Source organism: Trematosphaeria pertusa, assembly GCF_010094035.1.
Source record: "Trematosphaeria pertusa strain CBS 122368 unplaced genomic scaffold BU26scaffold_3, whole genome shotgun sequence".
NCBI classification, from domain to species: Eukaryota; Fungi; Ascomycota; class Dothideomycetes; order Pleosporales; family Trematosphaeriaceae; genus Trematosphaeria; species Trematosphaeria pertusa.
Window position 1 is genome coordinate 3,045,038 of NW_022987214.1, and position 22,672 is coordinate 3,067,709.

The 22,672-nt window shown below is 54.1% G+C and overlaps 8 protein-coding genes and 1 non-coding gene across 9 annotated transcripts; 4 read left to right on the forward strand and 5 right to left on the reverse strand.

Moving 5' to 3' along the window:
- Positions 1 to 3: 3 nt before the first annotated feature.
- Positions 4 to 1,885, forward strand: BU26DRAFT_419754 (carbohydrate-binding module family 48 protein; the record flags this gene model as incomplete). The annotated part of the gene is made up of 3 exons (XM_033823322.1): positions 4 to 875; positions 1,138 to 1,771; positions 1,820 to 1,885. 3 exons carry the CDS (start codon positions 4 to 6, stop codon positions 1,883 to 1,885), a joined length of 1,572 nt encoding a protein of 523 aa, XP_033688911.1.
- A 786-nt stretch (positions 1,886 to 2,671) lies between these two features.
- BU26DRAFT_561176 (uncharacterized protein) lies at positions 2,672 to 3,316 on the forward strand (the record flags this gene model as incomplete). Its single annotated transcript, XM_033832883.1, has 1 exon — positions 2,672 to 3,316. The coding sequence occupies one exon, from the start codon at positions 2,672 to 2,674 to the stop codon at positions 3,314 to 3,316; it is 645 nt and encodes a 214-aa protein (XP_033688912.1).
- Positions 3,317 to 4,231: 915 nt separating this feature from the next.
- BU26DRAFT_t12 lies at positions 4,232 to 4,303 on the forward strand. Its single transcript has one exon. It is a non-coding gene; the product is annotated as a tRNA-Ala (tRNA).
- Positions 4,304 to 5,783: 1,480 nt separating this feature from the next.
- BU26DRAFT_418173 (uncharacterized protein) lies at positions 5,784 to 7,537 on the reverse strand (the record flags this gene model as incomplete). Its single annotated transcript, XM_033823237.1, has 4 exons — positions 5,784 to 6,307; positions 6,339 to 6,425; positions 6,626 to 6,814; positions 6,862 to 7,537. 4 exons carry the CDS (start codon positions 7,535 to 7,537, stop codon positions 5,784 to 5,786), a joined length of 1,476 nt encoding a protein of 491 aa, XP_033688913.1.
- A 726-nt stretch (positions 7,538 to 8,263) lies between these two features.
- Positions 8,264 to 11,473, reverse strand: BU26DRAFT_478407 (uncharacterized protein). Its single transcript, XM_033825642.1, has 3 exons — positions 11,116 to 11,473; positions 8,453 to 11,060; positions 8,264 to 8,402 (listed from the first exon to the last, which is right to left on the reverse strand). Exons 1-3 carry the CDS (start codon positions 11,333 to 11,335, stop codon positions 8,318 to 8,320), a joined length of 2,913 nt encoding a protein of 970 aa, XP_033688914.1. The 5' UTR covers positions 11,336 to 11,473; the 3' UTR covers positions 8,264 to 8,317.
- A 957-nt stretch (positions 11,474 to 12,430) lies between these two features.
- BU26DRAFT_601946 (uncharacterized protein) lies at positions 12,431 to 14,108 on the forward strand. The gene is made up of 4 exons (XM_033835306.1): positions 12,431 to 12,776; positions 12,830 to 12,938; positions 13,049 to 13,095; positions 13,143 to 14,108. Exons 1-4 carry the CDS (start codon positions 12,539 to 12,541, stop codon positions 14,015 to 14,017), a joined length of 1,269 nt encoding a protein of 422 aa, XP_033688915.1. The 5' UTR covers positions 12,431 to 12,538; the 3' UTR covers positions 14,018 to 14,108.
- A 27-nt stretch (positions 14,109 to 14,135) lies between these two features.
- On the reverse strand, positions 14,136 to 15,430 carry BU26DRAFT_231843 (uncharacterized protein). The gene is made up of 2 exons (XM_033820883.1): positions 14,620 to 15,430; positions 14,136 to 14,569 (listed from the first exon to the last, which is right to left on the reverse strand). Exons 1-2 carry the CDS (start codon positions 15,046 to 15,048, stop codon positions 14,174 to 14,176), a joined length of 825 nt encoding a protein of 274 aa, XP_033688916.1. The 5' UTR covers positions 15,049 to 15,430; the 3' UTR covers positions 14,136 to 14,173.
- A 383-nt stretch (positions 15,431 to 15,813) lies between these two features.
- Positions 15,814 to 18,028, reverse strand: BU26DRAFT_528895 (DUF803-domain-containing protein; the record flags this gene model as incomplete). The annotated part of the gene is made up of 2 exons (XM_033830874.1): positions 15,814 to 17,081; positions 17,131 to 18,028. The coding sequence occupies 2 exons, from the start codon at positions 18,026 to 18,028 to the stop codon at positions 15,814 to 15,816; spliced, it is 2,166 nt and encodes a 721-aa protein (XP_033688917.1).
- Positions 18,029 to 18,346: 318 nt separating this feature from the next.
- BU26DRAFT_451005 (uncharacterized protein) lies at positions 18,347 to 21,678 on the reverse strand. Its single transcript, XM_033824755.1, has 6 exons — positions 21,355 to 21,678; positions 21,038 to 21,299; positions 20,721 to 20,988; positions 19,774 to 20,672; positions 19,543 to 19,727; positions 18,347 to 19,493 (listed from the first exon to the last, which is right to left on the reverse strand). The coding sequence occupies exons 1-6, from the start codon at positions 21,437 to 21,439 to the stop codon at positions 18,613 to 18,615; spliced, it is 2,580 nt and encodes an 859-aa protein (XP_033688918.1). The 5' UTR covers positions 21,440 to 21,678; the 3' UTR covers positions 18,347 to 18,612.
- Between the last annotated feature and the right edge of the window lie 994 nt (positions 21,679 to 22,672).

The following is a 22,672-nucleotide window of genomic DNA, read 5'->3' on the forward strand; positions in this document are numbered from 1 at the left end:
CCCATGGGGAACCAGCCGTCGCGGTCAACGACCCCCACGAGCAACCCGCAGTCGCCCAGCGTGACGTCGTCACATGCTCCGGCGCCGCTTCACCATGACAGATCCGTCCACGCTCAGACGGCGGCGGCGAATCCGCGCCGGCGAGAGTCGATCCAGGCCCTGAGCACCGTCAAGGCGAGCGCCGCCCCGCCGTCCGCGAGCCTCGAAAGCGCCGCCGCCCTCACGTCCTCGGGCCGCCCGCACAGTCGCGGCCGCTCGCAGACCGTCGCCTCCAGCACCGCCGCCCACGTCGCCCACCAGCTGCGCGCCGCCCAGGACTACCTCAAGTCGGCGTCCGACGAGAAGATGGGCAACGAGCAGAGCCGCCAGAAGGCGCCCGCCCGCGACCTCACCCCGCCCAAGCCCAAGCAGCCCGCCGACAAGGACAGGCCGTCGCCGTCGCCCGTGACGAAGCCCGTCGACGTGCCCGCAGTGCCGCGCGACGACACCCAGGCCAGCCGCACAGAGGCCGCTTCGTCCATCGACCCCGCCGACGCGTCGCAGGAGAACTACATCGTGCCCTCGTCCCACTACAGCCGCCCGCCCCGCCTGCCGCTGCCCATCGAGGAGGAGCCGCACACGCCGGGCTCGCCCATCATCTCCCCCGCCGACCTTGCCAGCCCCATCGACCATGGCGAGATCGAGGGCGCCCTCCCGCGGCGCTCCTCCATGCTCAGCAGCACGACCGCCGACGACGACGACCTCGGCGACGAGTTCAAGGGCCCGCAAGGCCAGCCCACGGTGCCGACGCTGATTGAGTGGGAGGGCCCCGGCGAGCGCGTATACGTCACAGGCACATTCGCAGGGTGGAACCGGAAGTACAGGCTGCATCGAAAGTGAGTGCGCTGTTTGCTAGTTGAACGCCTCGGAGGTCTCAGAGCACTGGGGTCAGGTAGATCCATGCTGCGTCCTGGCAGCCTGCGTCTACCCGTGTGGCTACGGTCTCAAACATACAGCGCCACTGCGACCCCGTCAATCATCTGGGCGTGATCTTTTCAGGCTTGCATTTCTCAAACTCTATTCCACAATTCCTACGCCTTCGCCTAATGTCGAGGGTTACACCGCACACCAACAGTACTGACATGCATTCTCATATAGTGGCCCGAGCAAGAAGAAAGACGCCCTCTCCGCCTACGTCCACATTACGCCCGGCACCCATCATCTCATGTTCATCGTGGACAACGATATGCGGACGTCCGACAAACTGCCGACGGCGGTAGATTACACAAACATCCTTGTCAATTACCTCGAAGTGTCTTACGACGACGTTCCTGGGCGAGAAACCGACGCCTCGGATGGGAGCAAGACGGCAGAGCCCACTCCTGTGCAAGAACTGCCCGCGCCGCCTGGCATCTACCCGCCGCAAGTGCTACCACCAACGCCAGAGCTACAGCCAGTAAAACCCGTAACCGTACCAGAACCGCCGAAGCCGAAAGTGCCTCCGCCATCTCCGAAGAAGTATCATTCGAGCATTCCTCGCTATCTCCTCGACCTGGACGCACCAGAGGAATCGAGGCGCTTCGCACGTGCAAATGCAGCCGCTTCCAATTTGCCTACCCCGCCAACCCTTCCCATGTTCCTTAGTAAGAGCATCTTGAACGGTACGACGCCGATGAAGGACGACAGCAGCGTGCTGATCATGCCGAATCACACGGTGCTGAACCATTTGGCCACGAGCAGCATCAAGGATAACATCCTTGCGACTAGTGCGACGACGCGGTATAAGCAGAAGGTGAGTTTTCCTTGGATGAAAAGAGACCGCGAATTGACAATTGTACAGTTCCTCACGACGATCATGTACAAATCCAAGAACGAGGATCCAGACCGCGACCACTCAGGCTTTTAGCCTAAGACAATTCCACGCAAGCGACGGCATCTCGCATAGCAAGGGCCAGCGTAATTGCTTTTGTGATTTTGCGCTTGAGCGAACGACGAAACGACGGGACGATTATGACAGGTGGGAAAGGCCCTGTGGACTAAGACCTTTCTTTTTCTTCAGTAATACCCGACTCACATCTTTGGGCAAGGTTGTTTATTCACGGTAAAGATTCATGCCTAGGCATCATTACAGGTGGGCTATAGATTTCGGTCTCTTTCGTGCTTTTGCTCTCTCCCTCTATAGTGTCATAAAAGAGGTGGGAAGGTATCTCCGGAAGAAGGCGGTAGCGGTTCTAACACAAGTGCAAGGGCATCCCCCCTACGTCTTTCTCAATCAAGCCTCTCCCGTCAGTGTGGATGATTTCAGTTGGGTATCAGGTATTCTAGGGTCGGCCCAAATGGAACCAGTGCTCCTTATTGGCACTGCTTTCCCTTTCCAGCATTGCCCATGGTTCGGCCGCGATCTCTGGCGGCACCTCGTTAGGCTAAGCAAACCAGGTTCGAGGTTTACCCGCGTGGTGGTTGCGAACCATGTTTCTCACCTTGTGGAGCCTCACCACGATCGATTGAAGTATGGGTCGCTGCACAGCCCGTCCTCTAAAGCGTCCATATCCTATCCTCATCGCTCCTCACTGCCTCCTTGCCACTTTGTCAAGCACGGCATTGTCAGTCAGTCCTGCTTCTATCATATCCTGCTCATCCAAGCCCCTTAAAATCCCCGTTCAGCTAATCCGTCGCCCACCCATCAACAAAAATGACCATCTCCCCCTCCCCTAGTCCCAGTCCCAGTCCCAGTCCCAGTTCCAGTCCCAACAGCCATCCTGAAAACCCCGCCGACGCCATCCTCCGCGACACGCTCCACGGCGACATCACGCTCCTCAAGCACGAACTTGTCCTGCAGCACCGCCGTCTCGCTGCCATCCGTGCCTATCTATACAAGCGTCTGCCCAACGAGCCTTTTCTGGCGTGGTATGGACAGAGCAGCAACGTTGGGCTGACGGATCCTGTTGATGTGGGAGAGCGGATTGCTGAGCAGGAAGCAGGAGAGAAGAATGGGCATGAAGCTGAGGATAATAGGAGTATGGGAGAAGAGGAGAAGAGGCAGGCTGGCGGTGGAGTTGTCGGGCATGCAGATCGAGAGTGGAGGGAGCATCTGGTGAGGAAGTATGCGGGGGATGCGAGGATGCTGGATACGGAGGCTGGGTCCCCGAGTGGTCTGAAAGCGGGTGCTGCTTTGCCTGCTTCGGCGGTTGCTTCTCTGGGCTCGAGGGTTTCTGTGCGCGATGCCGTGGACGACGAGGGGGCTGGAGGGAAGGGGGCGGGGAAGAAGAAGAAGGACTCTGTGGCTAGTCCGTTAGTGCTTAGGAGTGTCAAGGCGGCGCGGAGGGGGGGAGTGTGATAGATAGGGGGATGCCGAGTAGGATGAAGGGTGTGAGTAAGGGGTTGGTGTGGCGTGGGGAGCTTTAGTGGATTGTGGAAACTTGGTTATGGGGTGTGCATGGTGGGTTGAAGGACTCCTGTTTTATTGTTGTTTGTTTTTACTGCGGGGCGTGGAATACGGTGGTCTGAGAGAAGTTCTGCTGGGACGCAAGCTCCGGCTTTAGGTAAGAGATAAGGCGATGGCTTGGGAGGTGGTAGTCATTGTTGCGTTATTGGATCATAAATGTATACGAAAAAAACAAATGAGAAGTGCAGTTTACTGTAGTATCTAGCTTAAATCTGCACGCTGTCTTCTACGCATGCTGTGAATATGTGCCTTACTCGTAGCTAGCTGCTACGAATACTTCGTGGAAACGAAGCGGTGGCCGGACTGCTCCGCTCAAGTTACTCTGCCCATTGCGCAGTGATAGCTACGCACACCAACCCGCTATAGTTCAGTATGTGCTTGATATCGCTGCTAAGAGGGAGGGTGATGGGGATGCAGTAGAGATGGAGATAGATGTGCTATGCGTGTTGAAGGGAAAGACTATAATGCCCATCGGTGCTCCAAATGCCGTAGTATTGGGACATGAGAGAAGCAGTAAGATTCACAACGGGTTACCCACGAGGGAGTTCGATGGTGGCTTCGGCGATTCGGCACAAAGTGAACCTTCGGTTGTTGGAGGTTTGGTTTGCATTCGCTTCACTAGCCCCTGACTCCACCCGCAGCGCACAAAGAGAAAATTTGAATTGCCGCACTATCGTTGCACCACACTTCAGCTTAGGATACTCTCTTGCCCTTCTAAGTTACTTACATGTGTGCGAGTAGTAGCTTATATATTAAACTTTTGTTAAACAACTCATCCATCAAGTGATAGATGCTTGATTTCCAATCGGGCTTGTGGTTTAGTGGTATAATTTTCCCTTAGCATGGGAAAGGTCCTGGGTTCGATTCCCAGCAAGTCCAATATTTTTGCATGAGCAAGCCAACTGTCTTGCCAGTTCCCAGGAGTCCCTCATGCCGTCTTTTTTGCATGTTTAGCGATGCCCGGTTCAGCTAACTAGTTCTGGATTAGTGGCTTGGCACACTCAGACAACGCCGAGCAGGATCAGAGACATGAACGCATCACCTCGCGAAGAACATAGAACAGATTATGCGTGTGTTTCTTTTTGTCCTCTGGTTCTAAGTCTATCGCCTTTATTCAGACATGAGCCGATCCATTCTCGACCAGGGCCTGCATCTCATTGATCAGACATAAGACAGCATTCTCCTAATTCCATGAGTCCTCTTTCGTCCCCTTCTGCAGTCTACTACGTTGGCTCCCACTCCCATGAATAATGTTGTCATTATCCAGCGAACGCAGCCGGCTCTTCCACACCCGCCTACAAATCTGGCAGGGTACGTTTCCTGATTATAGCCAACGGGGACTGACGGGTTCACCAATACTCCTTTCGAGATAGAATACAATTGACGGCGTAGATGAGACAGCACTCGCGGTCTTCGAGATGATACACTGCCAGCGAGTCAGGAATCCCACGGGAGCACAACGGTGACGGAACTGTGAAGAGGTGAGCAGGCATTGCAACTGCAGCACGAAATACCGGTGTTTGCGTTTATACCAACGTCTATACCTCACTACTCAATCTCTCCCATTTCATTCCATTCCAGCAGCTTGACATGAACCGGTACATGAGCTCTTATAGCTTGTCACGACTTTGAGGCCTCGAATACGGCCACATCTGCATAAGATGCGAAGGTGAGAATAGGGATGTTTCGAGAAATCTAGAACAAGCCGCTGCGTAGTCGTCAAAATCCCTTATTGCGCTTCTGTTATCGTCCAAACTTCTGCTCTCGTGTATGCTGATAAAGACGCTCCTAGGTTCGATGGCTTGCACTCACGCCGCCACAGCCAGTGGCTTCGAAGGATCGCTTCCGTATTCCAGTGAATGCTTGTTATGAATATGCGTTCTGTGCTAAGCGGCTACGTTGATACATGCTCCGCATATAAGAGGTAGTGCCGTATGTCAAGGATCTCTAGAGGGTTATATAGGATGAACACCCCAGGAGGATTCGACTCGTAACCCGGATTCTCGATCGTTGTGCAGCCGGATGAGGGGAAGCCATTCGGATTCTGGCAGGTTAATGTGAACGGAGCACAATAGAGCCCGCTTCCCGAAGCAACATGCTCACCCGGCGGTCCCACCACGCCTCATTATGTAACCTTGACTAAGCTTGAGCTCCCAAGCTTCGCACGGCATGGGCCCTAGGGTTGGTCGACAAACGGCGCAAGTGCACTACCCATGTGCTCACGAAGTAGATCTCGCAGGTTACTGTGCTCCGTGCTTGCCTCTCGTTCGCATTTCGAAGCTCCCAGGATACGTAGTCCTTTGCGCACATAAAAGTGCCGCGGTGAGGTGTATTTCCTATTACGGAGCGCCGAGGTAACTTAGACTTCTCGTTCTTCGCTTCTCGTTCTCCTCTTCCTCACGCCCTCGTCCCCTTCTTCCCACCCTCCCTTCCTATCATCCCTGAAAAGATATCTATCCACCTCCGCCGCCACAAATTTCTTCGACCCGAATAATTCCTTCTCGAGCTCCGTCTTCTCCGCTGTTATCAGTTCCCTCTCTTCAAACCCCGTCTTCTGCTTCGCCGCCTCCGTCAGGACAAAAGCAGCCCTGAGCTGCGTCATCCTAAAGCCGCTCTTCACAAGCTTGCCGCAGAGCTGTGCGTCCTGCCAGACAATGTACATTGTCAAGCACCAGATGAAGTTTATGATGATGAAGACGCCGGAGAGCATGGTGGAAAAGCCCCATTGGTACGTCGGATGCGAGGTATCGGGCAGACAGCGTGCTGAATCCATCAGGCCGGCGTAGTCGTAGCCCTGGTCTTCCCAGCACCATCCTTGGGTGTAGTTCAAGTCCGCCACATCGTACGACTGGTTTCCAATCGTGACTTTAAGCGTTGCATTGCCTAAAGTCAAGTCAGTATCTACCATGAGCACTGCCGGGACGGCACGCACAGTTCAGTGTTTGGCGGTCAGGATAAGTGACTTCGTAGGTCTGCGTGTTTCCGGGGTAGTCGAAAATGCCTACTTGATCAGCATAGGTGGCATGGGACGGGTCTGTAATCCACTTACAATCGTCGAAAGTGTAATTCATCCTACGGTAAGTGGAGGTGTGCAGGTATGAATCCCTCCACTCCCAATAAGGCATCACAGTCCCATTAGGAGACTGACAATCGCCTAATTTTGATAAGTCTACTATCCCTCAAACTATGGGGGCGACTTACAATATGCCTCACGAGTGTTAGAGTACGACCCAATATTGCTAATCTGCTGGCCTGCAGCACATGTAGGGGTTTCGAACGTGGAGTTCCGGGTCCCGAAAACCACTATTTCGGACGAGAAATACGAAGCCGGAACGATATTGTCGTCATTATCAGGGTTGACCCAAGCAATCGTCGAAGCGTCATAACCTGCTAGAACGTGAGTGAGAGAACTACGTGAAATGCATCCCTGGACATACCTGTCATTGCGCTGAGAAAGGTGGGAATGGCGAGGACGTACAAGCTCGACAAGAGCATGTAGAAGAATAACGCCCAGGTGCGCTTGCTTCGCTTTCGGAAAAGTTCCTTAAGCAAAATCCACGCGGATGCTAGACAAGGACCCTCAAGCGCGATACGCATAAAAGTCTCGTAGGTAGCCGGGTGCCGTTCGATAAGCCGCAGGAGCGCGTCAGAGAAGACAATATACGATACCCACCAGGCGAAGAGCTGGGCCCCACGCCCAACCAATATGTCCCATGCGACGTCGATAGTCTTGGCCTGAGAGAAAGGGAATCGTCCGAATGTGTTGTCCAGGACAAACAGCGCCTCGATCCCGGATATTGTCGAATTCTGCGGCTGCCCGAAACCATCTCCGCAGTCAATAATCTTGGGCGAGAAAACGTCGTAGAAAAGAGGGCCGCCGGCACCGTAGCCTCCATCTTGCGTAGCCTTCCCGAGTATAATGAAGGGCAGGATACCACAGACAACAAGCAGCAGAAGCCCAAACAGCTGTCTTTTCGTAAATGGGAACTTTTTGACGACAGGCCACACCTTGGTCTGGACGAAGCGTGAGGTAGACCGCGTCGAGGACCTGACGGCTAGTGGTACGCGCTGTTTTATGGAGTCGAATGTGAGAGACCACGCTGCGGGTCCCATGGAACTTCTCGCTTTTTCATCGAGTACGTCGTTTCCCCAGGTCGTGGAATACGGTGGTAATGGCTCGTCAAGCGAGCGCTCGTCGATCGATCTGTAGCCCTCCTCTTCTTTCATGGCGGAGATCTTTCAGTCATGTCTCTGTGTCAATGTCGGATGAGAACGAAAGAACAGGATCGGGGAACATGAGCCGGCAGGAACGATGGGAAATACCAAGAGGTTGGGGGCCAAACCCTGGTGACTCCTAAGCCCTGCGCCACGCCGTGCCGCTCTTAGCTCTCAATATGAAACATATCTAAAGCTTAGCACACGGTTGGTCGTTTGACGTCACCAAATGGTGATTTCTCAGCCGACCTATCCATTCTTGGGGATGCTAATTTGTTAATGATCCTTCGCAAGGCTAGCCCCCAGAAGACGATGATCTCCGGCGGTTTCCGGATCCAGGATGCCTAATACTTTAGCCGTAATCGGTGAACGCAGGTCCGGACGAAATAGTTGACTTGCAGCAGAGTGCACACGCGCCAATACAGAGTCGACCGTACTTTGTTGGGAAAGATCAAGATTGGGCAGAGGTGCGGTGATGCTGGAGAATGAGACCAAGAATAGAAGTAACGAGGATCGCTAACCGTATTTGGCCAAGGCCATGTGTCAGCCACCTCACAGCCTCGTCTAAATTCCGCAGCGGGAAGCAGTATGCATCTCAGTCACAAGAGGTTCACATGCGAAGCTGTTGATATTTCAAATACAAGACACGTACGTGTCAGAGGTATCTCTATTACGAATCTATAGCGCCCATTCCTCCTTGTCATCCATCGCCTTAATGAACGGTTCATCTATCAGCTTAACAGCCATCTCGCTGCAAAGAACACTATGAATTTGTTAGCCAAGCCAAGGACAAGCTGCTAATCACAAACTCACCAAGCGGAGCCAACGAGAGCATCCAGCTCGCGAATAGCTTTCTCCCTTTTCGGCCCTACGCTCGTCCCTTTGCTAACCTCTGTCTGCAACTCGGCAATCCGTTTCCCTTTCGCAATTCCTGCAAGCTCAACGACTTTCTTGGCCAAGCAGTCACTGTGGAAAGCGTGCTGGCAAGGGAAGACAAAGAACTGCCGAGCGAGCAGTGGCAGGCCGCATACATAGCAACGCTCTCCTGGTTCTACAATGGCGTATCGCTGCTCCAGAGCTTTAATGTCCGTCTTGATATGAGCTGCTGTCTCTTCGCTGTCGTCCATCTCCTTCTTCAGCTCGTCGATTTTCCGCGAGTAGTCTTCCAGCGCAGTGCAGATTTCCTCTTTGAAGTCGTCGATGACTACGAAGTCGGGGAAGAATGGAATGAGGTCTTCGATCCTCAACAAATCTACCCGACGTAAGAATTCGATAGCCGTTTTGATGCCTGACGACTGCGAGATCACCTTCTTAGCGATCGCAAGCCATAACTTCTTTCGCAAGGCTGGTTCCGTGTGCGAGCGGTCGGCGACGCTGCTTGCCAGGTCGATCTCGTCGTATTTCAGCGCCAGGTCCACGGCTTGCACATATTGGCCCATGGAGCTATAAATGTGAACGCAGGACTGAACTCGTTTGTGCTCGATGCACAGACGGAGAGCAAAGTCCGCGTCGTAATTCTGCTCGTTCGCATACGACTGGCCCTCCAGATAAGCAAGCAGAGCGGATTCGTCGCTCGTGGGATGTGAAGCATATATCGATATGAGCGTGTTGTGGATCGCGGCATCGGTGGACTGGTGCTGATTGATTTCGAAGACGAGATATCTGACCGCCTGATTCTGATTCAACGGCGCTTTCGTGATGTTATTGTAGTTGAGGAAGGCAGGAATGAGCTTTTGCGCGTCCAAGTTGGTCTGCCTCATCATAATCTCGACGAGATCAGTAGGTACGTGCGCCATCAAAACGCTACTGTACTTGTAGAAGATCTCAGGGTCTGTTTGTTTCTTGAGGACATCCATAGACTCCTGCCATCTTTCCCTCTGTACCCAGTAAGCGAGGACATAGTTGTAGTCATTCACAACCGTGGCGAAGTAAAGAAGCTCCTCCTCCCTTCCGTGGCTACTAATGATCTCGTAAACCGTCTTGCGATCTAGATCGGACTTGTACTTGGTAACGAATTCTTGATACTCTTTGCGGATGACCGAAAGCTGATCCTGAGTCTCGGCTGTGTTCATGCTCTCTGATAGCTCGGCCTTCGTGGTGATGGTATCGTCCAGCGTGTTGAGCTTCGCCATGTACAACTCGATTAGCCATGTGGCTACCATCATTCGCTGCATGGTGGCCGATTTCTTGAGGGTCGAAAGCTTGGTGAGGAGATATTTGCGCAGCGCATCTTGCTCGCCTTTGTCTATGAACGTGAGAGCTACTTGCTCAAAAGGCTTGGTACTTCGTCCATAAACCGTGGCGGCTTCAAGGTATTGCCCTTTACCGACCAGGTAATCACCGGAGGCTGTTGCTACTGCGTCTTTCTGAGACGCAGTCTTGGCGTACTGAGATGCTGCGTCGAATTGCTGTGCTTTTAGCATGATCTTCCAGACGTCCCTGCTTTCGTCTGTCACAACGACCTCAAAGATCTCCTGGTTGGTGAACAGCCAGTAGGTGTTCTTCTTGATGTCCGCTACGAGACCAAGAGCGCTTTGGCCAGGCTCCAGCACTACCTGGTCAAGCACTACTGTGTCGTCTAGTCGGTTGATGGCCACTATTCTTCCCTCGACTAGCTGCATAATATGCCATTGGCTAAGTATCATGGAGCTAACCGGCTCTTGCGTACGTCTAGTACGTCCGCTAGCGGTCTGTGACGGAGGGATCTGCGATCTAGGCAGCATCTTGGAGTCGCTCAAAACTTTGCCGCCTATTTCAGCAGTATCCGAAGAAAGGTAAAGCTTGCCGTGAAGGACCCCTTGCGACGTGAGCCAGCCGAATATCCTCTCGGTGTTCGTGTGATCCAACGTCGGCGTCTCCTGGCTCTCCGGCGAAACAGTCAGCAGGGAGGTAGCTCCAGGTGAGACATTCGACACCTCATGCACTGTGGCGGACTCGCTCTCAAATAGTCTCGAGAATATTGATCCGCTTCCCTCGTGACTGTGTCGTCCGACCTTTCCAGCAAAGTGCAGGAAGGTTGATGGTGTTGCAACGATGACTCGCCGCAGGTCATTCCTACCTGGAATGATATCCACCCACAAGCCAGTAACAGGGCCATCATTGGTCTTGTATACCCCTTTCAAGTATCGCTCTTCCCGTCGGTAGAATTCGGACGAGGGCTCAATGTACACTTCGTAGACATTCCCGTCGGCCGCTCCGACCAAGATCTCTCGTGTTGACGCGGTTGGCTGGGAAGGGTTCCAAGATATGCTCTCGATGGCGACGCCTTTTAGGCGCGACAGAGCCTTGGGAGTCCGGGATTGTGTGTGCAGGTAGTAGTTCTCGGCGAGGGTGGTGGTTATGATGAGGTGTGAGGCGGAGGGGTCGAGGAAGAGACGCTTTATGACTCCGATTTCCGAAGGCCTCTTTGGTAGATCGATATCTTTGAGACAGTAAGCCAGAGTATAGCAGAAGCATGGTCTAGCTGCGCTACGAACCATCGATGTCTGCGGGATTATCCAGGTCAATCCGTAGAATGCGCCCGGTCGAGAGAGCGAGAATTAGGACGTTGTTGGCGACTGCCGCTGCGACGAAGTCTGAAGACACAGAGAACTGTAGCGATACACGCTCAATGTTGAACATGGGAAGCGAGGCTTCGGTATCCTGGAAGTTGCTCGTGCTGGGCGCAGCATAGCCGGTCGAGGTATCGTAGGCCATGGCGGTGTTTTGCTTCGCGGTGTACTATGCGCAAGACTCTATCATGGTGCGGACCAAAGACAGCAGCTTCGGCTGCTTTCACAGAGATTGCCGGGGCGCAGTACTCTCATGGCGGGGATATGTTCAAGTCGAGAAGCGGTGACGCCTGAGCGGAGAGCTTGGAGCTCTGGCCGGAGATTAGCCGGAGATGAATCGGTTAAGGCACGTGCTTTGGCGTCGCGTGCTGGCCACGTCCGCGTCTTTCTAGGTCAACCCAAATTCTTCAGCGAAGACGTGCCATTTACTTCCCAAGACATTATTCCGAACCCTTCCAGCGTAGACACCCTAGTCCCGACGCCGAGCCCCGACCTCTGAGCAAGCATCTACGCGGAATCAAGAAACCTAGCACAAAATGAATCACACCTCTAGAGCTAATGCCAAACCATCCACTTTTCTGTACGATCAGAAACTTCAATCCCTACCCGGTATATCTGACCGCAAAGTCGTAATTTCGGGCTTAAAGTTGTCTAGATTCTCGTTGGAGAGAACGAGGCGCCCAATATCTTCTCAAGGTGATTGCGTACAATTACAACCCTCGCAACAAGACCGATAGGGAGGCACAGCTACTACCACAACTGCCATCGGCCATTCTAGCTTTTCTCTTCAACGAGATCTCTGCCGCAGCGAATAATGACTGTGGTGAGCACTGGGAGGACAAGCTTATTCGAGAGTTAGATGGCCGCTGCAACTTCACGAGCATGTGGACGAAGAAGAGGAGAAGAAATGCGGAGAGCGGGCATATGACGACAGAGTATTCTTCGCAATCTTCAGCGCATCTGCACGGCTGCTGTGGAGGGATCGGTGGACACCGCGGTGGTCCGCGAAAACTAGTTCTTCTCTGGCTAGACGCATAATGCGCTTTTGCCGTCGGCATACCGTCGTTGTTGCCCTCTTTCGCGCCGCACATTGCTATTCCAGATTATGAAGCATGACGCAGTGCAAGTTGGCAACACACTTCCATGCCTGGAACAAGGCGTGTTGAGCGCTTGTGGGCTTGATGATGGTACCATTCTGCGACACTTCTCAAATGCGCCCCCTCACTTTTCACAAGAACGCTAAGGTCCAGGGCGAGCAGTACCATGGAAAGCATACTTGCACCCGACCCGAACTTCCTTCCACCACACTCCTCCAGAACACGATTCCACCTCCCCCTCTCACATCCCCATGGCGACCTTCGCATCACCCGTCCGCCGCGGCGACTTCCTCTACAGCTCCGTGCTGTACGCCGATGCTGGAAATGGAAATCACCACGCGCGCGCCAGCGTTGCCGAACTTGCTGCGCTCCTGCGCCCGGAAGCCCCGAAACTCTACTCCAAGTCGAAGAAACCAGCCCCAGCCCAGCCAGCTAAAGATCCCGTGTGGCACTTCTACAGTGCTCAGCTCATCCACCATGGCCTTCCTGGTGAGTTTTAGACACGTGCACACAGGCCGTTGGGACTTGCTAACCCCACGCAGTCACCAAGGAGAAAAATGCTGCGAAGGTGTGGCTGTTGAATGCGCTGAATCAGTTCAAGCTCGAGGTGCCGGCGTGGATCCTGAACCCTGAGACTGAGCTCAAGAAGGAGTAGGATGCTGAGAATCAAAAGCTCAAGAAGGGTCGAAAGAGCCGAAAGCAACGAAGACTCCGAAGACCACGAAGCCGGTGAAGGCGGCGAAGGGAAATAATGATCATAGCGGACACATTGCTGTGCAGGGATCTAACCAGGGCGTCAATGTGACAGGTAGGCGTGGGAGCGCAAGGGCGAAGGAAAGGCGCTGACATCGTCAGTCAATCTATCTCTCGGGTCCGGCCTCTCGATGGTGGAGCAACTCGGTATATCGCAAGCGGGTAAAGGCGGACAACAGCAGCAGAAGGGCTCGGCCGGAAAGCGAAAGCGGGAGGAGACCGAACCACCAAAAGCGAAAGCCACCCCGAAGAAGGCCGCAGCGAGCGCGAAGTCCAAAATCAGACAGCAACCTCCCCCCCGTAATGAGTCCTGGCCAACTTCAACGAAGCCCAGCACGCCAACTAAGAAGCCTCGTATCAAGCAGGAGTACACCCCCTCCGGCTTCTCCCCACCGACTCCGCGTATTCAGCCGGACGATCCCAAGACAAATACCGCTCTACCGAAGCCGCGAGTCAAGCGGGAGTATACTCCTTCTCGCTCCTCTTCCGCATACATCAAGCAAGAGCCTTCCCCACACGACCCCATCCAAGAACAGGGCAACATCCTGCTCAGCGGAACATACAAGCTCAACTGCCCCACCCTACACGTCAATCCTCCCTACCTAACCCTCTACCTCGACGAAGACCGCAGCATCTGGTGGATCACCTTAACCTACGATTCTTTCGATTTCCTCATCCAGATGGACCCGGGTCCCAGCTACGAGCCCCTGGGTGTACCTTGTACCCTGGGCTGGCGTGTGCGTGATGGCGACACCGGAAGGCTGTACTTTGGGAAGGGGTGTACGGGTGAAATGACGTTCTATGAAGACCAGACGCTGAGTGGAGTGTTGAAAGGCGTGCCGCGTGTGGGCACAGTAGAGATTTGGAGTAAAGAGGGTGCCGGGGCCGAGGGAGGTTGGAGACTTCCAGGACGAGTGGGACGACTTCCCGAAGGAGGCTTATGGGTGGTGAATAGGGCGGGTTGTAGGGGACTTTAGGTATGTCTGCCAGAGCAGGTTGAGTGCCTTCAGGCTCCACAGTGTGGTGGAGAGAACTGTTCCCCGCGATGCGCATGCACTACCTCAAGCCTTCCATAGCCGCTAAATCAAGCAGTCATAAGAAAATGGTAAATTGCAAACACTACGGCAACCTCCTCAGTCCCTTTTCAGGTTCCCCTTTTCCCCATCCGGCCCAACCGCAAGCTGCAGCGCCATGAACATCTGCACCACCATGGCCGCAAATGCCACCAAGGCGCTCCACATGATGGGTAACTTTACATACATAGGTACAGCAACAATGGCGCAAAAGATCCCCAAAACGCCGAAAACCTGGCCCCACCACTTTGCCCGCGAGTCCGGCCATCCAAGAGTGGGGAATAGGGTTACCCCGATCCCCACGGCGGTTACAATCGAGTTTTGAATCAGGAGGAAGAAGTCGGTGTCGGCTGTGCTGCCCGGTGACTGTGAGGAAAGGCTCCAGGCAAAACCGAGCGGGATCATGGCGAGGAGTGTGGAGAGGGATACGATGCCTGTTAGTGTCATAGTAGAGTGCTACATAGTTTTTAGGACAGCACCTTCAGCATGGACTCAAGCAGACTTACTTGATCCCGGGCCGGATACCGAACTAGACCTCCTTTCCGAAGTTGCTTCATGTCATCAAGAAGCTCAAGACCATACACCGGCTCCAGCACTTTATCTGGATAAGCACCAGCAGGTTGTGCATCATACACAGCCGTGAATCTCTCCAGAGCACGAATTTTCCTGCGTATCCTGTCGCACACTTCTTCCCACGCCGTTCCACAACCTCTCAACTCATCCTCCACCCCAGCAAAGAGACTCGCAGCCACATCCCGCTGCTCTAGCACATCGAGTGCATACTGCTTAGCAATTTTCCATCTCACCGTTTGGCCTAAATCTCCTTGGTAGGTCAGCAAGGAGTTGACAGCCGCCTTCCAGATGCGGAGATACGAGCAATCTTCTAGCATTTCTGCCAGCTTCCTCAGCGCGCTTTCTGTTACCTCGGACTCCATGCCTTCGAGCGCGATGAAATTGACGGCGATGAGTGTACTAATGTCCGTTACCGTAAAGTAACTGGGCGATTCCGTAGAGTAACTGTGCACATTCCGCCCTGCCTCGCTGTGCGCCTTGAGGTCTCTCTGCGCTTCCTTAAAGATGGCCCAGTTCGCCGTTTTGAATGTTTTGGCGAGAGACACGAGGGTCGCTCTGGTATCTTGAGAAGGTTCTGCATATCGTGCGGCAATGACTATATTCACATTATCCAGGTTAGATATGTCTCGGGCTCGTGCTCGTGTCGTCCTACTGGGGTGACTCACGAGTCCAAGGCGGCCATTTAAGGAATTGCTCCATAGGCCTTCTTTTAACAGAGCGTCGTGAAAAGTTTCGGGTGACGGGCGGAGCCATGATTTGGAAGCAAGGGTCGGTTTAGGCACTAGGCACTAGGCACTAGGCACCGGACGGCGTGTTTGTTGCCGACGGAGGTTTGGCAGATATAATTTCTTTTCTCTCGTCGCTGCCTTCTCCGGTCCGACTTGCATGCGAGGCTGAGCGAGCCTCGCACAAGGTAAGCGATGCCAAGATGGCATGCATTGTTTGAGGACTCGTAGCGAGAAGGAAAATTCCGACTCCATTGAATGCTGTAGACTAAACCGATCCGCAAGCTATGCCAAAAAGCAATGAACGCTGAGCTCTGGGTATTATTACTTCAAGCCGTCTTTCCCCGTATCCAAAGCATGCACAAGAAACCCTCTTCCTCTTCATCCTCATAGAACTTGTCATCACCTTTCTTCCTGCCTATGCTCTTGCCCAGCCTCCGTGTTAACATGCCTTTCAGCATCTTCTTCCTCAAGCTGCCCTCTCCATCCCCTCCACAAGTCACCTAAAGTCCCGCTAAGACTTCTTCCTCGTCCTCCACGCTCGGGAGAAGTCTCATCCGTGCCTGTTCTCCTTCTATCGAGCGGCTCACCTATTCGCTCCTCGTCTACCTCTTGTGCGCCTATGCCCAGCACGCTTTGTCTCCTTGTCGCATCATCGGCCCTCTGCGTAGGATGGCCCCTCAAACTACCTCCGCGCTTTAGGTCCTGAACCATAGCACTCAAGCTCGTGCTAAGTGGACTCGCCAGTAGCGGGCCAGGGATCGAGTTTCGGGTGCTGAGACGTTCTGAAGTACCTCTACGACGTAGGTGTGGTGGTAGGGTAGTTGCGACGCTCGGGGTTACTGGGGTGTCTGAGGTAGTTCGAATAGGTGTGTGGGGCATAGGGAGGTTTACGGGGAGCTCGGGGCTTGATGTCGATACACGTGGTTGCTCCGTTGGGAGGGCTGGTATGGAGAGCGTGGTATGCCTGCTGAGCTGCGCTGGTGGCCGGCGGTTAGATGGGGAATCAGGAGTGCTTTCTTGGTCCCAGGGGTTCGTCGTTAAGGATGATGGGATTTCGTTCCGGCTATCGTTTGGCGTGGTTGGCGTGCGTAGGGTAGGCGCGTCCGGCGTAAATGTAATATCTGGCGTAGCAGGTTCGGATATTTCTCGTGTCGATGGTCTCCTGTGTATATCGATGGGTGGTGACATGGCTCGAAGAGTTGATGACCGGCGGCTGCTCGCACCAGCTTCCTCGTTGACGCCGTCGACCTCATCGTGGTATCGCTCCCCATCGACCAAATTGATAGCATCCTCAGGCTCCGGATCCCGGTCCTCCTCGTCTTCATCTCTCTTCGGTGGTCTCGCGCTCGTAATCAGCCACACTCCCATGAACGTCATAGCACAACCCCCAAAGAACTTCCCAGCATCACTGCCAGAGGTGCGTTCAAAGTCACGATATAGGATTGCAGATCCAAGAATGACTGAGAGGGTGAAGAGGACGAACTGCACCGGAATAACCTGGATAGCGTCGAAGCGTTGTAGCGCCCTGTTGATGTACTTGATCTGCATGATAGCAGTACCCACGAGGATGGCAACAAGCAGGTATGTGACGGGAAAGGTAATGGCGCGCCATAGGGTGTATGAAAGCATAGAGGCGACGCCCTTGGTGGAGAGAGCCGTGTACCCGCCTGCCATCGCATTAGCATTCTGGCATGATCAGCGCCTTGCACAACATACCGAACAGCCCAACCAGTCCTAAATCAATCAATATGTTTTTCTCCCCAAACTTGTTGCTCGCCACCATCAATGCAAGAATAACCGCAATCGTGATACCCAGGTACGTTTCGAACTCCCAGGTCGAGATCAAATCCCATATCTCCCCGGGACCCAGCTTGGGGTTGTTGTCGCTTGCAGACAGGACGATGGTTACCGCTCCGGCAACAGCAACCAGCACTCCCAGTCCGTCTCTTTTCCGAAAGGGTTCCTTGAGCATAAATGGGGCGATTATGCAGTTCGATATCAGAGCAACGACGCCGAGAGGGGACACGATTGACGCTGGCGCGAATCCGTAGGCGAGGAAATTCCCCGCTTCTCCGGTGGTCATAAGTATGATGCCTGCCCACCAATATGGGCTCTTGAGGTAGCTCTTTGGCTTATATGCCGGTCCATCCCCCGCTTCCCCGCTTGCCGTCGAACTCAAACTTGGTCTTGAGCCCGCCCTTGTAGTCGAGAGAAGAGGGTCCGACTCGCGGGCAGCGAATTCCTCACCCACGCTCTCGCTCCCATTCTGGCCCAAGTTCTCCCCAGTCTGCCGCGGACGATGATATTTCCTGTTCAGATTCGCTCTCGCCCGCTCATCCGCCTTCGCCTGCTCCGACCTGTATGAGGCGCTCCTCCTCTTGCGCTGCCTCTCCTTCTCTTGCCACTCCCGCTCCAGGCGTATATGCGCATACCGCTGCATGTTCAGGGCGAAGGATATCAGGATATTTCCGACAATCGCGGTAACGATGCCGATGAGCGAGCTCCAGTTTTCGCTGCCGTAACCAGGTATCAAGGACGTCGGAGAGGGCGAGGCGGCATCGCTGAGGGCGGTTGTCGCCGGGCTTGCAGCAACATGGCTCGGAGGCAGGATCATGGTCTGCGGAGGTACGGTCGACAACCGGGTACTCGAGGGACTATGCAAGGGCGGTTGGGAGAGGAAAGCGCGGGCATGCGGGGTGCGTATTGCAGCAAATGCATGTGCTAGGTAGGTATATAACAGCGTGCGACGGGCGGCATGGCCGTGGTGTGCAGTGTGAGAGCGACAGTGCCGTATTCCGTTCTTGCTCAGCTTGGCCTTGCAGGGTTCCGGTCGATCTTCACATGACGAAGTGATCCAAGCTCCTGCCGCCAACCATCATCGTGCAGAATGCCGCGCTGACGACGCCGCCACATGTTAGGACCAAAATAAAAACCACACCACGCCGTTTTCTCGACTTTTGTACTTTTGAAACTGATACTATACATACGAAGGACTGAAATCATACCATGCATTAAGATGCTCTGATGACGCCGCAATTCGCCGAAGCTCTACGCCCGCTTGCCTTAGGGACTGGGAACCGAAGTCGCATGCTCGTTCGATACCCATCCAAACGACGATTTGCCGGCTGCCGCCCTGTCAAACCTTTTCGTGACGAAAGTGATACAAGAACTCTGCCACCAAGCCCAGATTGAGCTTGATCAGAGCATCTCGGTGTCACCGTTTGTCGCTTGCTCTGCCACACCATTGGCGTCCTCCTGCATCGCCCCAGCGGGGGCATCAGGCTCCGCGGCCAGAAGCTTGATTCTCGCCTCGACGGCCTGCTCCCCTACCACCGACTCTTCAATCGCAGCTTTGCGGACGAAGACCGTGTACCAGCGCTTGCCCCAGGCCTTGATGAGCTGACCATCCTCCGCAGAGAGCTCTCCGCTACTCTCCTTCTCAATCAGGCGGTCGACAGCTCCCTCAGCAACACCCCTCACGGCATCCTCGATGTACTTGAGAAGCTCGCGGGCGTTATCTCGATCCTTAGTCAATGTTGCCTCGACCATTTCAACTTGCTCCACTGGGAGACCCTTCTGAAGACGAGCTGATGCAATCTGACGGTTACGGTTCGTGACCTTGGAAACCGTGTTCGATACCATCTCGTAGGTCCAGCTCTCCGCCAGCGCTTCACCGGCACCCATGTGCTCACCAAACACCCACTGGACCACAGTCATCGGCGCGAGGATGGTGTAGTTGAGCAGAATGTCGATGATACGAACAGCAACACCGGGTTGGTCTTTCCAGTACTCGACTACGCTTGCCACGATCTGACGTCGTGCAGGCTCCGAGGTCTGGGCGATATTTAAGAGCCGGTCTTTGCCTCGCTCGATACACGAGAGAACGTGCGAAAGCGACTTAGCGCCCAGGCGGCAGATGGCCGTCACAAACGCGTCTGTTGATGGTATGAGGACGTCAGCGATTCCCAGCTCGGTCGCCTGCTCATGTATCCTGTCTATGGTCTGCTGGATGTCCTCTGGAGGAGCCCTCTTTCTAAGCTGGTGAAGTAGTGCCTGGCCTTCTGGGGCGAATGGCGTCTCTGCGGGCATATTAATTACGAACCAATCACTGGCAGTGACGACACTTACGCTGATTGTCATATTTGAAATCAGGGCTGTTGTCTTCATCAAGCCGTTCCGGAATCAATGAGTGCATGTCTTCAGGCAGGGTGGATCTGATGCGCTTAGCAAACGAAAGCCGGATTTCCTTGTCAAGCGCAGCAACGATGAACGCCTTCTTCGGGTGTAAATTTGAGAGCTCAAGATCACCGAGCCTGCGATCGTTAGCTTTTGTCATACTGTTCCATCATCAACACATACCACTCGGTCCACCTCCATCGGAATTCGAAATTGCTCAGATGATGAGTGAACCAGTCTAGGAAACGGTAGGTTAGTTCGAGATCCATAACATGCAAGCTCTTGTAAATGGTGCGAATGGCCCTGCCCAATGAAGGAGCAATGGCAGCCGGAGCAACCTTGCAGCACTGCGTGATGAGAGCATGGTAGTAGACGAGCTTGTGCTCTGGTGTGGGGAGCTTGAACAGCTCCGAGAAGATTGCGTCGATGACCATATCTTCTGACTTGTAGATGATCTTGTCACCAATAGCCTCGCGGAACTTGTCGAAGGCGATTCCACGCTTAGTGAAAGTGTCGAGCGACCAGTAGCAGTCAAGGTCGACGAGGAATTTGGCAACCATCTCACGGTTGAAGTCGAGTTGGTCAATGGTGTCGACGATGGCATCTCGTATGACAGAGGATGCAATATCGTTGGTCCTGGGGACGGTACCGAAATCCTGATCCGCTAGGAGAGAGAAGTAAGCCTCAGGAAAAAGAGGTTTGGGTCCCGGATTGACGGGCGAAGGGATCGTAAAGGTCGGGAAAGCGTGCGTTAGCGGTACGTTGGGAAGCGTCTCCTCGGGGTTTTTTCTTCGTACTGCATCTACATGGAATCGGGGGATGCACTTGAGCTCCCACCCATTCTGTGATTCGCCAGTGAGCTGCTGTTGCAGGAGTCCAATGACGCTATGATATCCGATCACTTTGTCATCGCTCTCGGTGTCATAGGCGTGGATGAGGGCTTCCATGGGAAGCATGTTACCAGCTACGATGCCCGTGCTGTTGAGCAACTCTTGCGCCTTCTCATGGAAGCGGCTCCCTCCAGCAACAATGGCATACGGAATAGTCAGGAGGATGATCTTGACGAGCTCAATGCCGACGACCTAATGGCAGTCAGTAACTAAAGTTGACATAGATCGGGTATACCATACGTCGTTCTCATTTGCGCTCTGTAGGTCCACGACGGTGTCGAACAGCTGACCGAGAAGGGCGAAGATGCCGTCTTCCTCGTACAAACCCTGCAGGCAGGCGAAGAAACGCAGCAGCAGCTTGAACTCCCTCCATTGACCAGCATTCAAGGCTACTTGTAAGCGGTCGCCGACGCGCTTCATTGCTTCGACGGTGATCTCGGGTTTTACTTGATTCCCGTAGAAAGCTACGGCAGCGACGAATGGGATCTTGAAGGGCTGTTCTACGATGCTACAATCTGTCAGTCAGATCACAACATTGATTATTCGCTTTGACATACAGCTGAACTAATATATCAAAAAATCCGGATCGCGTGTCTTCATCGTCATATTGATCGCGAAGGTATTCTACAATGTCGATAGCCTCATCTTCTGGCAGCTTCGTGGAGCTGGCAATGTTCAAGATCAACCTGCGGAGCTTCGCCAGTGGAGGCTCTTCGAATCGACGACGCGGAGGTCCTGGAGGTCCTTCATCACGGCGTCGTCGCTGAGGTCCACGGCGATCGTTGCGTTCATTGTGATCGTAATGATTGTCGTCCTCGTCTGCATCGTGGTTAATACGGGGAATAGGGTCAGGTCTAGGGCGCTTCAAGCTTACCATCACGACGCCGCTTGTTTCCACGGTTCCGTCCTCGATCGCGCCTATCATCTCTATCGTCGACCCTAACATCCATATCCGCCATGGCTGCCGCAAGCTCCGCTTCTTCCCTGAGCTCGGGAGGTACGTCGAAATCGGTAGGGCTCTGTCGACGGCGCGGAGGGCTGTAGTGGTCGCCGCGCGAAGGAGAGGAGCGATCGCGGGGCGAATCACGCGGCAGATAGTATTCCGACCTCCTTGCACCCCGATATCGATTGCGAGAGCGGCGTGGTGGTGGGAGCGGCTTAATGGGTCGATGGGCGAACCTGTCTCTGTCGAGGCCGCGCTCTGCAGGTGAAGCTCGAGCTTGCTCCTTTGGATTGGCGCTATTTAGCGAGTCTTGGCTATCACGTGATATGCCAGAGAAAGATCCAATAGGAGGCAAGCTGGCTTGGTGATGCTCTCCAGATGATCTATTTGTTCTGATTGGTTGAATGGCTGGGAAATCGATGTTGAGTTGCCGACTCGGATGGACGTCGTCTAGCTCCATCATGCTTCCGGCCATGTATGCATCTATGGCGCCGTCCATGGTTGCATCAAGGTCCATAGCGGAATGCAAGACTCATCACTAGATGTAATGCCTGAATAGATGATTCAGATGATTATATCAGTCCGTGTGATTTGGAGATCGACGCCGAACCGTAACTGGGACGGGATCGACTGGTCGTCACGCTGCACACCGGCGGGAGTGACCCTTGGTGAACCGGAGTAGGAAGTAATGGCGGATAAAGCTTCTGAATTGCGGATATGGTATCCAGAAGGACCTCAGTGGGTTTTAGAGACCTAGACTTCTCAATTATCGCGACGTCAATCGAGCGGCGAAGAAAGCTCCGGGCCTTAAAGCGACACTGCCCTCGCAAACAGCGCCGGTGCCGATGAACCGGTCCCCGGAAGGAGTAATACCCAGGTCGGTGGGCTGAAAGCGCAGACTGATGCTCCCGGTGCTTAATGGCGAGGCTGTTGAGGCAAGGTCGCTCCCCGGGCTCGTCGACCGAACGGCTGAAGACTTTCTGGTAGAGAAGAGAAGGCGGCCCTCGGCCCGCTTTCTGTAGGTAGAAGTAGATAGCTTGAGCTCGGAATATGGGAAAGAAAAGGCGGGCGTCCGAGGTGGTGGACAATGGAGGGTTGAGGCTTGGGTAGGATTCTTATATTCCATTTAGCACTGAGAGAAGACTGCTGAGAGGATAGCGTTAGGAGCATGAGGTGCAGCGCTCCAGGATGGGGTAGTAAAGCTAGATAGGCCCCCTGCACTCCACTGTGTAGAACACTCACCTTCAGT